Genomic DNA, 14,084 nt, shown 5'->3' on the forward strand with positions numbered 1-14,084 from the left:
ATTCATATTGTTCTGTGACATTTCTTCTGCCAGCAAGCTAGCTACAGAATGAGTTCTACCCAGCAACTACCCTAAGAAGTAAATCCCTAACTCTCTTAACTCAGTGACTGATTCAACAAACTAAAACGTTACACCAGGAAAGAGTATTCTTACACCAGAAAAAGAGATACTTCTCCTATACAGCCTTTATTCCCACATTAGTGAAAACCAGATTAAAGGCAGACCACTCTACAAAACGACATTGCCAAAATCACAACTTTAGAAGGCTCAGTGAAAGCCAAACGCGTCTACTGAAAACAAGCAAGCAAACTATCCTCGATGAAAGTTTTTAAAAGATAGGATTTTTATCTCATATTTAATTATTTTTATAGCAAGGACTCTTATTAAATAAGAAAGTATTTTTGTGTTACCAGATTTATTTTCACAATTGTAAATCCATGCTTGATGAGGAAACAAGTCTACTGGGAATTTTCTGCACAAATAATTAACAATTAAGCAATAGGTTTCATGTAGCAGGTAACAAAAGCCTTATCAGAGAACTCAGTGAGGTGAACTATGACACGTCATTTAGTCTCAAGCAAAGAAATTTTAAATTATACGAGCTCATGTTCATTTTTTTTCCTCCCTAGCCCCCTGACAGATTTTTTTTCTTTTTTAAGGAAGGAAGAAAGAAAGAAAAGAAAAGAAAAACCCAAAGTAACTAAGTTCTAATAATAGTATCTGGTAAAGTCACTACTTTCTTTCACATTAAGTTGGTCCATTTAGAATAGAAGTTCTCACATTACTTTGGTCTGAATGGCCTCAGAACCCCTTTTACACACTTAAAAATTGAGGGCCCAAAAGAGTTAATCTTTACATGGGTTACAGCTATTGATATTTACCATCCTATGAAATTTTTCCAAATACCTGTTAATTCATTTTAAAAAACCCATTACATGTTAATATAAATAACGTATTTTTACGAAAGATTACTGTATTTTCCAACAAAACAAAATTGGTAATAAGAGTGGCACTGTTTTACATTTGATAATTTTTTTAGTATTGGATTTAATTCTGGCAGCTAGATTCTCCTATACACTTCTCCATTCAGTATGCTGTGACAATTGTTTTGGTTGAAGTACAGGCATAAAATCTGGCCTCACGTAGATTTATAATTGGAAAAACAAGTATTTCCTAATTAAAATAATTGTGTTTCTTTGATGATATACCAAAACTCAGTAAGTGGTGATTTCTTAAAGGTTAGTTCAATGGGAAATCTAAAACCATACCAATGAAGTTTGTGTACTCTATTACATTAAAATCCATTGGTCTACCTGGCATTTTGAACACATCTTTTCCCCATTCAGAATTTTGTAACATCATACACTGGGTGATTTGGAAAACACTCCTTCACTAAAATATGATCTTCAAAATGTTAACACATTCTATTACATAATATCAAAAATTTCACATTTATTAATGATATCACCATGAGGCTTATCAGAAACAGTTTTAAGTACTGGGAAGGTGGGAAGCTCAAAAGTGGCAGGTATGAGTTTTCAAAAGTTCTAATTTTCACTTGAAAGATGAAATTTTATTCACCAGCAACAATATTATGTTTTCCCTGTTACAACAGGCTCACTGTTCATTTTCCAAAACAGTCTGTCAAATACCCAAGCTTAATAAACCACAGTTTGTCAACTGTCCAAGTAAAAAAGCATGTGTTCCATGAAAAAAGCAGCTAATTCAGCTCACAACATAAGTGCTCACAAGCACTTTCCCTTAAAACAACCATTCCATTTTGGTATGCAGCAGAAATGCTTTGTGTGTACTTGCCATTTCCTCAGATAGAACATCGAAAACATGTGTACTCAAGGGTAGAGATTTAACCAAATTAATCATTTTTACTGTTTTATCAAGGGTATCTGTAAGTGAACATAGCTTTTTTTTTTTAAATGAAATACAAGCACATGGAGTTGAAGAATACAATGACTACTAGTATAGTTTGGTGCCTTGATTTCTGTGAAGGTGCCAACAATTTTACCCATCACTGTTTTTAGAACATCAGTACAAAAGAATGTGTGTGTGTGTGTGTGTGTGTGTGTGTGAGAGAGAGAGAGAGAGACTAGGTCACTGTGCTGCACAGCATAAACTGACACAACACTGTAAATCAACTATACTCATAAAAAAAAATCAGTGCAAATGTTAACATGGGGGAAAAAAGCAATTAATGTCAGCATTATTATAAAAATAGTTTTGACCTCAAGAACCTCCTGAAAATGTTTTGGGGACCCCAAGAGGTTTGTGGAACATACTTTGAAACCACTGATTGAGACAATGCGGTAAGTTAACAAATTTTAGGACATGATAAATTGGAACAGATTAAGTCTGAAGCAAGCAATCTAGTCACAAACAAATCTATTGCAACAAATGATGAGTGATTAAAAAAAAAATACAATCCAGTTGTGTATTATTTCATCAATCACTTATAAATTTTAAAAGGCAAGAGATGAGGAAGCAAGATAAAAAGTTTATAAGGCTTCGTGTGTCTTTTTTCTTTTTTTGGCCACACCCAGCGCATGTAGAAGTTTCTGGACCAGGGACTGAACCAACACCACAGCAGTGACCTGAGCCATTGCAATGAACAGAGACACTGCAGTGACAACACTGGATCCTAACCCCCTGCAACACAAGGGAACTCCTTTTTTTCTTTTCTGAGAGAAAAACTAAATTGCATAAATTGCAGTTAACTGACATAAAAAGAACATTGTATCTGATGTAGTAGAGCATAAGAAATTAACAAAAATGGTCAAGAATTGAATTTTCAATTCTTCCAAGGTGGTACAGTTTCAAGATTGAAATGAGTGCATGAATTAATTTTCCTAACGAAAACTAATACAGGTTAGGGTGGTCCCCATCACTGAACCAGTATGTCCTTCACTGGCACAGATTTGTTACTGAAATGTTTCCAGAGTCTTAAACTGTGAAATTATACCTCTGGATTCAAAAAAAGTATTATAGGAAGTTTAAAAATCTAATTAATTACATCCTTTTTCAATCCGTGTTTCTAGAGGAAAAAAGAACACAAATTTTGACACTACGACAGTGGAATAGAAGAGCAAGCATCGTAGACTTCTGAAATGCTTTTATAGACACATACAAAATTCCATGATGCTACGAAACTTAAGGAGGAGCTGAAAATAAGGCTATCTACCTCTTCCACGTGAGGAATTCAGCTGAACATTACTCTCAAAATAATTCTTGAGTATATTTTCCACTGAATTATAAACTGTTTCCAATGCCAAATATCCTCTTCTTACATCCTTTGCTAATGCCGCCACTGCAATTCCAATGTGCTATAGCTTATTACTGAAACAATTCCCTCTATCATTATTACTAATTTCTCTTTATGATTTCTCACTTTGACCAAATGGAGAGCAAAGTCACCATTCTGATTCAAACCATCCACAGAGTATATCTTCAAATCAAAGGCCCAGGTTTGCTTCCAGAATACATTATATGTTGCTGCCTAGGGAATTGGTTTTAGAAACCTTACACCTGGCAGCTGACTTATCAACAGTGCCCATAGATCTGACATCAACTTAAAGGCAAGAGTCCATCCAGAAAACAGAAAAATATGCTACTACTGCCATCTGTGGTTTATGCTTGAATAGCTTCTCCCACGTAAACAAATTGAAAGGTGTGGTTTGCAATTAAGATCCAAAGACTTCATCATTTGAAGATACTTTTTTAAATTAACTCTTAATATAACAAATTGTAGAGTTTACTTAGTATATGACATAAGAATTTGTGATTCTTTATTTGAATTTATTAATACAAGGCTGATGGAGAAACCACAGCTATGAATGAAAACATTTCCACTGAATAAAAGCCTAACTTGTTTTTTCCAAACAGACACCCCTGAACAAATTCAAAACACCTGAATGCCTTCTGTGAACTTATAATTAGGATAATTTCTCTTTTGAAATAGTAATTGTCAATACTAAAACATTCCCCAAATTTTTAAAACAAGAAATGTATTTTCAAGGAAATCCAGAAATTTTCTATGCAAACACGATAAATTCTAAAGATTCAATTATCCCTATAATTTCTTCCTAAGAACAAAAACTCCAAAACAAGATACAAATGAAACCTCAAAGTAGACTATTTTCACAACTTATTTTCTCCCAGTTTGCTTTCTCAAATGACAACCACTGTAGCTTAGGGATCAAAAGATTTGGTGCAGCTGGGGGTGGGGAAAAAAGCAATTCAGGTCCCCAGCAGCCAGCTGAGGAAATCCTCGTTCGCTCCCCAACTAAATCACTGTTAATTAGAATTACCGGGTTACATAGTAAATTCTTATTTAAATAATCGTAAACAACAAAATATCTATTTTCTTGAGAAGCTGTTCTGCACAGGCTACTGTTGAACAGCAGGTAGCAAGGAAAGAGTGAAACAGGTATTTTATTCTTTCAAATAAAGTTTTCTATTTATAGTTATTTCTAAACAATACTGAAAATACAGAGAAGACATCTCACAATGGTTTTCTTATTTTCCATTATCTACAGTCCTTAGCCTTATCTTTTCCATAAAGACAAGCCATGTCAGAAAACAAGCAATAAACAGCAGTCTGGGCCTGATTTTAGGAATAATGTATCTCAAAGTTAATGCAGAGTTGTTTTTAGTTTTTTAGTTTTTTTTTTTAATTTAAGATTATGCTCACACAAATCTGAAATTTTGGCTCTAAGAGGGGCTCAACACCTGAAAAAGAATGACCTGCTCAGTACTTCTTGCTGACTTTGAATAATTCTGGTATTTCTGAACCTCAGTTACCAATCAAAGGCATCCATAAACCCTTAAGAAATTACCTGAACCAGGGCAAAGTTGACCTTAAGCATACAAAAGTTTGAAGGAAAACATCTTCTTTCACAACTTGTTGCTTTGGGAAATACTTTCCAAGTATTACAAAGAGTTGGGTATATTACTAGATCACTACTTGTGTGGGCATATTCATTAGCTACCTTATGTTTAAAATTGTCTCAAGGACACTTTTATTTTTGGCTGAAATGCACCACTTATCTGTTAATTCAGAACTTTTGATTTTTCTATGACCTTTTTCATATATAAGACCACTGGTTCATACAAAATAAGGCATTTTTACCATCCTACTTTAATAGAGCAGATTTGACCAACAACATAAAATTTACTTGTAAAAGGTATCTTCCCAAATTTAACTTTTAACTTAACCATATAGATGGAAAAAATACTTAAATGGAGAAATGTCGTTTAACTTGGCTACAACTCTAAACATATGAACCAAAAATTGTGACAAGGCCCCGAAGATCTAGATGAGCTTGCTGAAAATGAAGTCTCCTAAAGTGGAAGAAGCTACCCTGGCTGTTGAAATTCTGAAGCCAGAAGCTGCCATCTGAACACAATTCATTAATGGGCCAATTTATTCAACACAAACCAAAAAATACCTACCTAGTTACAAAAACAAAGTGATGGTGTCTTAATAGAGGATGAAACTCACAAATACAGCCCCAGGCCCTAGAACACGCAAGCATCATAAGTAATTAAAGCCAACCTGCACTACAGGCACTAGAAGTGGTGTAAGAAACTTCCTTCACAAATACCACACTTGCAGTTGGCATTTCTAGCCTCCATCCTCCACTAACCTAAACCCAGGTATTTAAACCTAGCGTTAATTTTCTACCTTTGCTACATAACCCTGGGAAAAAGGGTTTTGAAAAATCAAGAAACCAAAAAATTACGAGTAAAATATGGAAATGAATTATTTTAGCAAATTTACCAGCAGTTTCCTCAGCTCCCATCTCTCCTCCCCATCCAATTCCCTTTCACATGCTAAATTTATGCATGCATAGATACACACAGACATTTCTGCAATACAATTCAGAATAACTTAACGATTAGGAAGCATGTCATGTTCATATTTTGATTACATGGAACAGCAATGCTCAGAAAGAATATGGTGGATGGTAAATCTGAGAATGGAAATGTGGTCATCTCACACCTCAGCTGCTCAAAATCACCAGTGAATCTGTTCACTGTTGCCTTTCGGTGTTCTTTGGAGGTCACAGAACCTACTAAAAAACACCTGTTTGCTGTTTGTACTAAAGAACAACAGTACTATAGCAGTTTTGTTTTTTTTTTTTTTAATGAAAGTACAAAATTCTGAGGTGACTCAGAACTAACTTGATCTTTAAAGTCACATAACTTAAAAGTTAAATTGTCATGGAAAATATCTGCTGATGTATTTTGGGGGGTAAACATTCAAACGGCATGGTTTTAGCAGAAAAAGGACATCATGTTATTTAGTGAACTTCTCCCAAATTCCTTTAAAGTGTAATTACACAAACATGCTTTTAATCACTTATAATGGCTTATAACCTTCCTTTGCTTGAAATATTTAAAAGTCTACTCCCTCATTCTCTTAAAATAAAATGAACAAGTGCACAATACTCAACATATACTTCCTCAAATCATCTTCCTTTGAAATTACGACCAAGTGAGTTCATGTTTCTCAAGAAAACCTACAAGCAACAACTGAAAATATCAGGCACAGTCAGCACAGGGAATTTCTGGAAGGGTGATGGCGCATCAAAAGGCTAGCAACTCTGTTCCGATAGAATAAAAACCATTTAAAGGACTGTAAATTTAGCATCAATGGCGTTTCCGGCAGGAAAACATTTCTAAAATTCCACCTCCAATTTATTTCTTCATGACACAAGCCAAAAGACCTCCTATCTAGCGATCTACTGCAAACAGTTCATACAAAATATAAATCAGGATAAAGAGCCAAGATAATTCATTTTCTCTGTTTAGAACCTACGTGCTTTCATTTACTTTTGGAGGAAAAATGTTAATTAGGAAGTGTAAAAGAAAAAGAGTCCCACCATTCTAAAGATAATTTTTTCCCCCTTTTTGGTAATTCTTGTGTGATCATGTTACTTATAACAGATAATGAACATAAATTGTAAAACAGTAGACGATGCTCATTTTTATGCTGGAAAGTAAAACATCCCACAACGGTCTAATGTTTCATGTATTTTCTTTAAAGCCCATCAAACTGCCAAAAGTCCCATTGTGTTTTCAACAAAGAGGAAATATTTGTAGCACTAAATTGGGCTGATGTAAAATACTAAAGCCACCTTAGCCTAAATGGATTGCTTGATCACATTCTTTTAAAGGTTCTGACAGACTGAGGAAATGAGACTGTAAATGGGAAATTTGATTAAGAGTTAAAATTACTATTGAGTTCTTTAAAATGTACTAATGAATAATTAATAGTAAATGCAATTGCTAGGCTTCCCTTACAACAATATTCAAGTAGAACTGAAAGTACTGTCTGTAGTAAAATCCATCAGCTACATGTCATGCACAGGTGGGTACAGGAAGTATACACACATAGAAAGGCAATATGAAAATACACACACTACGGAGTTCCCGTCATGGCGCAGTGGTTAACGAATCCGACTAGGAACCATGAGGTTGCGGGTTCGGTCCCTGCCCTTGCTCAGTGGGTTAACGATCCGGCGTTGCCGTGAGCTGTGGTGTAGGTTGCAGACGCGGCTCGGATCCCGCGTTGCTGTGGCTCTGGCGTAGGCCGGTGGCTACAGCTCCGATTCAACCCCTAGCCTGGGAACCTCCATATGCCGCGGGAGCGGCCCAAGAAATAGCAACAACAACAACAACAACAACAACAAAAAGACAAAAGACAAAAAAAAAAAAAAAAAAAAAAAAAAAAAAAATACACACACTAATACAGGCTGCAATGTGGATCTAGGACTTGGGTAAAAAATCAGCATTGTAAATTTTAGATCACAATTTGCGACATTAACACATTAAGACCAAACCAAATCATCTCTTAAAAAGCTGAAAAGTCAAAAGCACTAAAGAAATCCTTTGTTCCTTATGATGGTCTCCTTCTACCCTAACTGGATTCCAGCCTCCTCCTTTGTGACACGGGATTTTATTGATCTCAAACATGTTCACATTCAGAAATTAGTCTCCAAAGACATCCCAAGGGACTGCCTGCCACCTAGATACTACACATCACAGACATCTTAAAAAAAGACAAGAGCTTAGAAAACATATCACTATTTGGTCAAGAACATTAAGTGAAGTTAACCAGGCTCTCTTTTAAATAGACTTTTCCCTTAACTGGTAAAAATACCAGATCTACTGAAATGGCAATAAATGTTTGACGAGTTAATAAATGTATGAAGGCACAGATCCACCCAAGATTTCTCCCCTTGTGTAGCTCCTCATTCATTCGACAACTGAGCACCTAAGTGACCTATTTTCAAGTTACTTTCCTCACACCTGCCAGGTCACTGTCCTGACTGAGAAACTTCTTGCTGAAGCAATTAATTTTTAGTGCCTCCTAACTGTCCCGGGTGTTTGCATTCAATTTGAAATCTGTTACTTGTTAGACACTGTTCGGTCCTAGATCTTTCAGAGAATTGCGCGTTTATGGCGCAGAGAGGGGAGGAGGCACGGATCTCTGAGAGCCTGCCCTTTATTCGGAAATGAGGAGATGTGAAAGGTGGAAGGCAGGGCAAATAAATAAATAAATCGGGTTTGCCGCCGAAGCGTTTGCCGGCCGGTACGAGCACCCTTTGTAATGCAGGCCTCCCGGGGCTATCGCCTGCGCTAATTGCTCCAGGGCGCTTTCCAAGTTCAAAAGTTCACCTTTTACGACCTCACAAAAGCTCCTTACACGTTACCAATAAAAACATTCCGCGGCAAACACTGAGGGGAAAAATATCAAACAGATACAAATAAAACACCCCGCGGGGGGAGGGAGCCGGGGGTGGGAGGGCGAGTCGGGCCCAGCCACAGCCCCGAGGAACCTGAGGACTTGGCCGGGACGTGGGGCAGGGGAGAGCGGAGGGAGGGAAGGGCCAGGTGAGGGATTCTCCGGGCCTGGGCTCCGGGATCGCGAAAGGGAAGAGAAGTGAGCTTGGGCAGGCGCGGGCCGAGACCGGCGAGTGCAAGGAGGGAAGAGGCAGGTGTCCCGGGCACCAGATCGGGCCGGAGATCCGAGCCACCGGGGGGAAAGAGATGAACAGGGCCGGGGCAGGCGGGCAGGAGAGCGCCGGGAAGGAGCGCAGAGAAGCAGGGCGCGGGGTCCGAAAAGGAAACGCTGAGCCAGTAGCTACCGAACTGGGGGTTCGGTGCCGAGGTGGAGGCTGGGGCAGCACGGGAAGCGCGGGACGGCAGGGAGACGGGAAAAGGTGAGGGGCAGAGAGAACCAAGGGGACGAGGGTGTGGCGTCCTCAGGGCGCTGAGGGAGCTTCCGCGGAGGAAGAAGGGCCCGCGTGGGGGAACACGGTGGGGGAGATCCGGGTGGGGAGAGAAAAGCTTAGAGTCGAAGGGAACACTTTGGGGGAGAGGCCCCCACAGAGGGGTCCCCCAGCGGGGGGGGGGGGAAGGGCCTCGGAGCAGAGGGAACTGGAGGGGGAGGGAAAGCCCCCACTGACGGGACTGGAGGTGAGGGGGCCGAGAGACGGGGAGAGGGGTCGGCGCAGAAGGGACCTAAGGGAAGGGGGGAGGATTCGCGCAGAGGGACGGGGGGAGGGGAGGCTTGTGCGGAGGGGACAGGGGGGAGGGGGAAACGAGGGTCGGGATTGAGGGAACTGGGCAGGGGGAGGATCAGCACGGAGAGGAACGGGGAAGGAGGAAGGAGGAGAGGGAGGGTCCGCGCTGGGGGGACCCGGGGTCGCCGCAGCTTCCCACGGTGAGAGTCGGCTGAAAGGAGAGGGATCCCCAGGGCAGGGGACAGGGCGCCGGTTCTTGCCGGGCCGGGACTCTGAACTCCCCTCACCCACCGTTGCGCGGCGGCGGAGGGAGCGCGGCGGGCGGCTCCAGGAACCCCGCCGAGCCCCCGCCGCCTCCCCCTCCGCTAGGCGGCCGTTCGTCCCGCTCCATGCGGTGGTGCTCAGGACCCGCGCTCGGTTCGCTGCTCCGCCATGACCGGCGCCCTCGCCGTCGTCGTCGTCCGCCGGGGGGGAGGGGGCTGTCAGGGGCCGGAGGGCTCCCGGCCGCGGCGCTCTCTGGGCCCCTAGCCGCCCGGCTCCGCGCCCCTCCGCGCCGCGCCCCCTCAGCACTGGCCAGCTCCCACCCCCGACGTCACGCGCCGCTGCCACGCATGCCCCGCGGGGCACCCTGGGAATTGGAGTCCACCGGGCGAGGTCGGCCGGGCGGGACCCCACCAATTGAAGGGGTGGGAGAAGGGAACGGAGGCCCTGAGAAGGGAAGGCCAAGGCTTGTCACCATCACGAACTCTGATGAAAACTTCTGGTAAAAAACTGAATAAATATTACTTCAGGGTCTGCTCTTTATTATGACATATCCATGATCAACCGTCCCTGCGATGCTCCGTATCCTCCCTCCCTGACAATGAGTCTTTCCTAGGAGGCGGATCGCGAAGGAGCCGGGTGAGCACGTGCAATGAAGCCCAGCCCTGTAGGCGGGGCTCGGAGGGGGCGGAGTTTGGAGGTATTCACGAGGGCCTTCCTCCGCGGCTTTGGGACAAATTGGACCCGAGATTAAAGGACCGGAGTTTAACTCGGGATGACTGCGTTCGTATGCAAATTGAATCTATAAAACTCTGCTTTCCGGGGTACTCTTTAAAGCCTTTTACCTCCGGGTGGGCGGGAAAGACTAAAGTTTCTCTTCCTCCTCTTTCATTTTCACCCCTGACCAAAGAACAGAATGGCAAACTAAGTAAGCTTCAGGCCATTGATGCCGTTAAAGAAACTCAGACTGTCCATTCCTGGTGTCTTGAACCCCACCCCCACCCCCGTTTAAGAGGCTCCTTACCCAGTTCGCTTTCCCTCCTCCTCAGTTTTTTTATCTGTGAAATGGGATTAGAATAGGGATGGGGTCCAGTTGGAGGATCCCAGCCTCCCCCGCCGTAGCTCTTTGCCTCAGTCTCCCAGAGCAAAATCCCAGATTTTGCAGTTTCTGATGGGGCTAGCTGACCCCACCTCCTGTGGCCACCAGGTGGCGCGCAGCCACCAAGCGGCGTGCAGCCACCAGCCTCGGCTTGCTGGGGGCGTCCACCTCAGGGACCCATCTCTCACCGTGGCTGCCTTCCAAGGTCTGAGCTCTACCTGGCCTGTTTGAAGACAAAGAACAGGAACACTGGCTGATTCCTTGACCGCCTCTACTCTGCGGAGTTATGCCGAAGCTTCCTCACTGGCTACCCATTCCCCACCCTGACACCCCACCAATCTATTGGCTCATCTATGTCATTACTTGCTTAATTTTTTTTTTTTTTGTCTTTTTAGCTATTTCTTGGGCCGCTCCCACGGCATATGGAGGTTCCCAGGCTAGGGGTCGAATCGGAGCTGTAGCCACCAGCCTACACCAGAGCCACAGCAACGCCGGATCCGAGCCGTGTCTGCAACCTACACCACAGCTCACGGCAACGCCGGATCCTTAACCCACTGAGCAAGGGCAGGGACCGAACCTGCAACCTCATGGTTCCTAGTCGGATTCCTTAACCACTGCGCCACGACGGGAACTCCTACTTGCTTAATTTTTATTTATTTCTTTTAATCATTTTGCTGCCACACCTGCAGTATAAGAAAGTTCTCCGGGGTTGGGAGTTGAACTGGAGCTGCAGCTATGGCCTACCCTACAGGCACAGCAATGGCAGGATCCGAGCTGCAGCTGTGACACCGAAGAAACTTCAGATCTTAACCCACTGAGCAAGGCCGGGGATCAAACCCACATCCTCACGGATACTTTGTCTCTTTCTTATCCTGCTGAGCTACAGGGGAACTCCTGCTTAATGTTTAAATCCTCATCGTGTCGGTTGGTGCGACTCTGACTTCTGCCCTGCCTCTCTGACTTCTGCCCACATTTCTCATTACACTCCTCCCCCACCTGCTGGGCAGGGTGTTTTGCAGTGCTTCCCTGCATTTACAGGTTGGATGGCGATTCCTCACCAACAATGGTTAACCTGTAGTGCATCCTTAATCTGTGCCAGCTACATGAATGCTGTGTTCTCAAAACCTCATGTCTCCTCTGTGAGGTAGCTCCAGTATTGCCCCTATTGGACGAAACCACCCATCAGTAAGAGGGATTCCAAACCCAGTTGGTCATACACCAAAACCTGAATGCTTGACTCCTTCACACTATTGGCTTCACCCAACTCACTCCCACTCTCCTATTCATCTTTCAAAATCCTGTTCAAGACATCTAGATCCCCTCTGTGTTCCCTTACTGCTCTGCTGAGCTCTCTGTGGACTGTGAGAAATGATTTCTCCATGATTGCTTCCCCACTACCATTGCCCAGCCCCAGGGGGGGAGGAGAGTCTTTAGAGTGTGCAGTGGGAGGCAGGGGGACCAAGGAGATGGAGCTTCTGGGCCCTTCTCTCAGCTCTGGGTTCTAAAGTGAGAACCAGGTAGGCTTCCTAGAGCTAGAGCTTCCCTTTCTATCACAGACTTCTGGAAGGAGTGAGTTCCCCTTCCTTGGAGATCTAATTGGGGGCTACATGGCACTGCAGGAACCTCCTGAAAGCATGGGATTTCAGTGATGTATGAATATTCTAAGTCAACTCTCAAAGATGGACAGAAAAATTCAGCCTTTGAAAGTAGCTCCTCCTCATCCTTCAGACTCCAGCTCTGTTGTCACTTCCTCCCAGAAGCCTTCCTAATCTCCCTGACTAGTCAAATCCCTTTTTTCTCACTCTCATCGGTATAACCCCAACTGCTGAGCTCAGAACCTGAACACAGTAGACAATAAATAATTGCTGAGTGGGTGGGAGAATGAATAAAAAACAGATTTGACTTTTCTGTGTAATGACTGTGACTTTGGTCTGGTCACCTTTGAGCCTCAAAGTCCTGGTTTCTAAGGTGAGAGGGATAATAGTGATAGTTACTACCTCACAGGATTGCTATGAGAATCAAATAAGATGATGCGTGCAAAGCAATTAATACAAGGTCTGGCTTAATCAATGGGACCTGTCACTGATGTTATTTAAGGAAGGGTCCTAGTTCCCTTTACCTCTCTTCTGCAAATCCTTCTTTTTCTTTTTCTTTTTTTTTTTTTTTTTTTTTTTGTCTTTTTGCCATTTCTTTGGGCCGCTTCCGCGGCATATGGAGGTTCCCAGGCTAGGGGTCTAATCGGAGCTGTAGCCACCGGCTTACGCCAGAGCCACAGCAACGCAGGATCCGAGCCGAGTCTGCAACCTACACCACAGCTCACGGCAACGCTGGATCGTTAACCCACTGAGCAAGGGCAGGGACCAAACCCGCAACCTCATGGTTCCTAGTCGGATTCGTTAACCACTGCGCCACGACGGGAACTCGAAATCCTTCTTTTTCTACCGCAAAACTGAGAAAAGTACTGAGACCTCAGCCAGTGTCCTAAGCAGATAGGGTCCTGTGAGGTAGGCACCTCCTAGGAATCCTTTCCCCTGCATTTTCCCCCCAACGATCCTGAGAGGTATTTTTCTCTCCAAATTACACTTGAGGAAACAGGCTCCAAAAGACAGATGACGACAACTCCCACCACCAGCAGGACTCATGACGGAAGAGCTGGGTAGGAAACTGAGGAGAAGGAAGGATCGGTGGGGGAGTGCTGAGGCCAGAGGCACACAACTAGACAGCTCTGTGGCTGAGAACAAGGCAGGTGTGAGCCCCATCATGGGGGCCTTGTCCTGTAGTGGGAAAGAAAGACACTAATCAAAAAAAAAATAATCACATACCCACAATTGCATGCAAATGCCACAACTTAAACACATTAAAAAGTTTCTTTAAAAATTTAATTAAAAAAAAAAAAAGGAGTTCCCATCATGGCGCAGAGGAAACGTATCCAACTAGGAACCATGAGGTTGCAGGTTCGATCCCTGGCCTCCTCGCTCGGTGGGTTAAGGATCTGGCATTGCCATGAGCTGTGGTGTAGGTCGAAGACGCAGCTCAGATCTGGTGTTGCTGTGGCTGTGGCTTAGGTCGGCAGCTGTAGCTCCCATTAGACCCCTAGCCTGGGAACCTCCATATGCTGTAGGTGAAGCCCTAAAAAGACAAAAAAAAAAAAAAAAAAGTAAGGAAGAAGGATGAGTAGGAGT

General features: G+C 43.4%; 1 protein-coding gene and 1 long non-coding RNA gene across 6 annotated transcripts in view; one reads left to right on the plus strand and one right to left on the minus strand.

The window, feature by feature from the left end:
• The window catches only part of LOC110256222 (uncharacterized), a 106,188-nt gene extending 99,154 nt beyond the window's left edge, over window positions 1-7,034 (plus strand). The window contains exon 3 of one of the 2 annotated variants that reach the window (XR_014827752.1): window positions 2,556-7,034. This is a non-coding gene — a long non-coding RNA (uncharacterized LOC110256222). The remainder of the gene's footprint in view (window positions 1-2,555) is intronic. The other variant, XR_014827760.1, reaches the window with a different exon arrangement.
• NR6A1 (nuclear receptor subfamily 6 group A member 1) overlaps window positions 1-10,099 on the minus strand; it is a 245,479-nt gene extending 235,380 nt beyond the window's left edge. For 3 of the 4 annotated variants that reach the window (XM_084960881.1, XM_084960300.1, XM_021098706.2), the window contains exon 1: window positions 9,834-10,082. In XM_084960881.1, coding sequence (XP_084817007.1) covers window positions 9,834-9,933 — 100 coding nt within the window. In that variant the 5' untranslated portion in view covers window positions 9,934-10,082. 4 annotated transcript variants of the gene reach the window in all.
• Window positions 10,100-14,084: the final 3,985 nt, after the last annotated feature.

Source organism: Sus scrofa, chromosome 1 (assembly GCF_054392235.1).
Source record: "Sus scrofa isolate SSC_HxYL_T2T_F1_AM1 chromosome 1, Sscrofa_HxYL_maternal_Yorkshire_Landrace_v2.0, whole genome shotgun sequence".
Classification (NCBI taxonomy): domain Eukaryota; kingdom Metazoa; phylum Chordata; class Mammalia; order Artiodactyla; family Suidae; genus Sus; species Sus scrofa.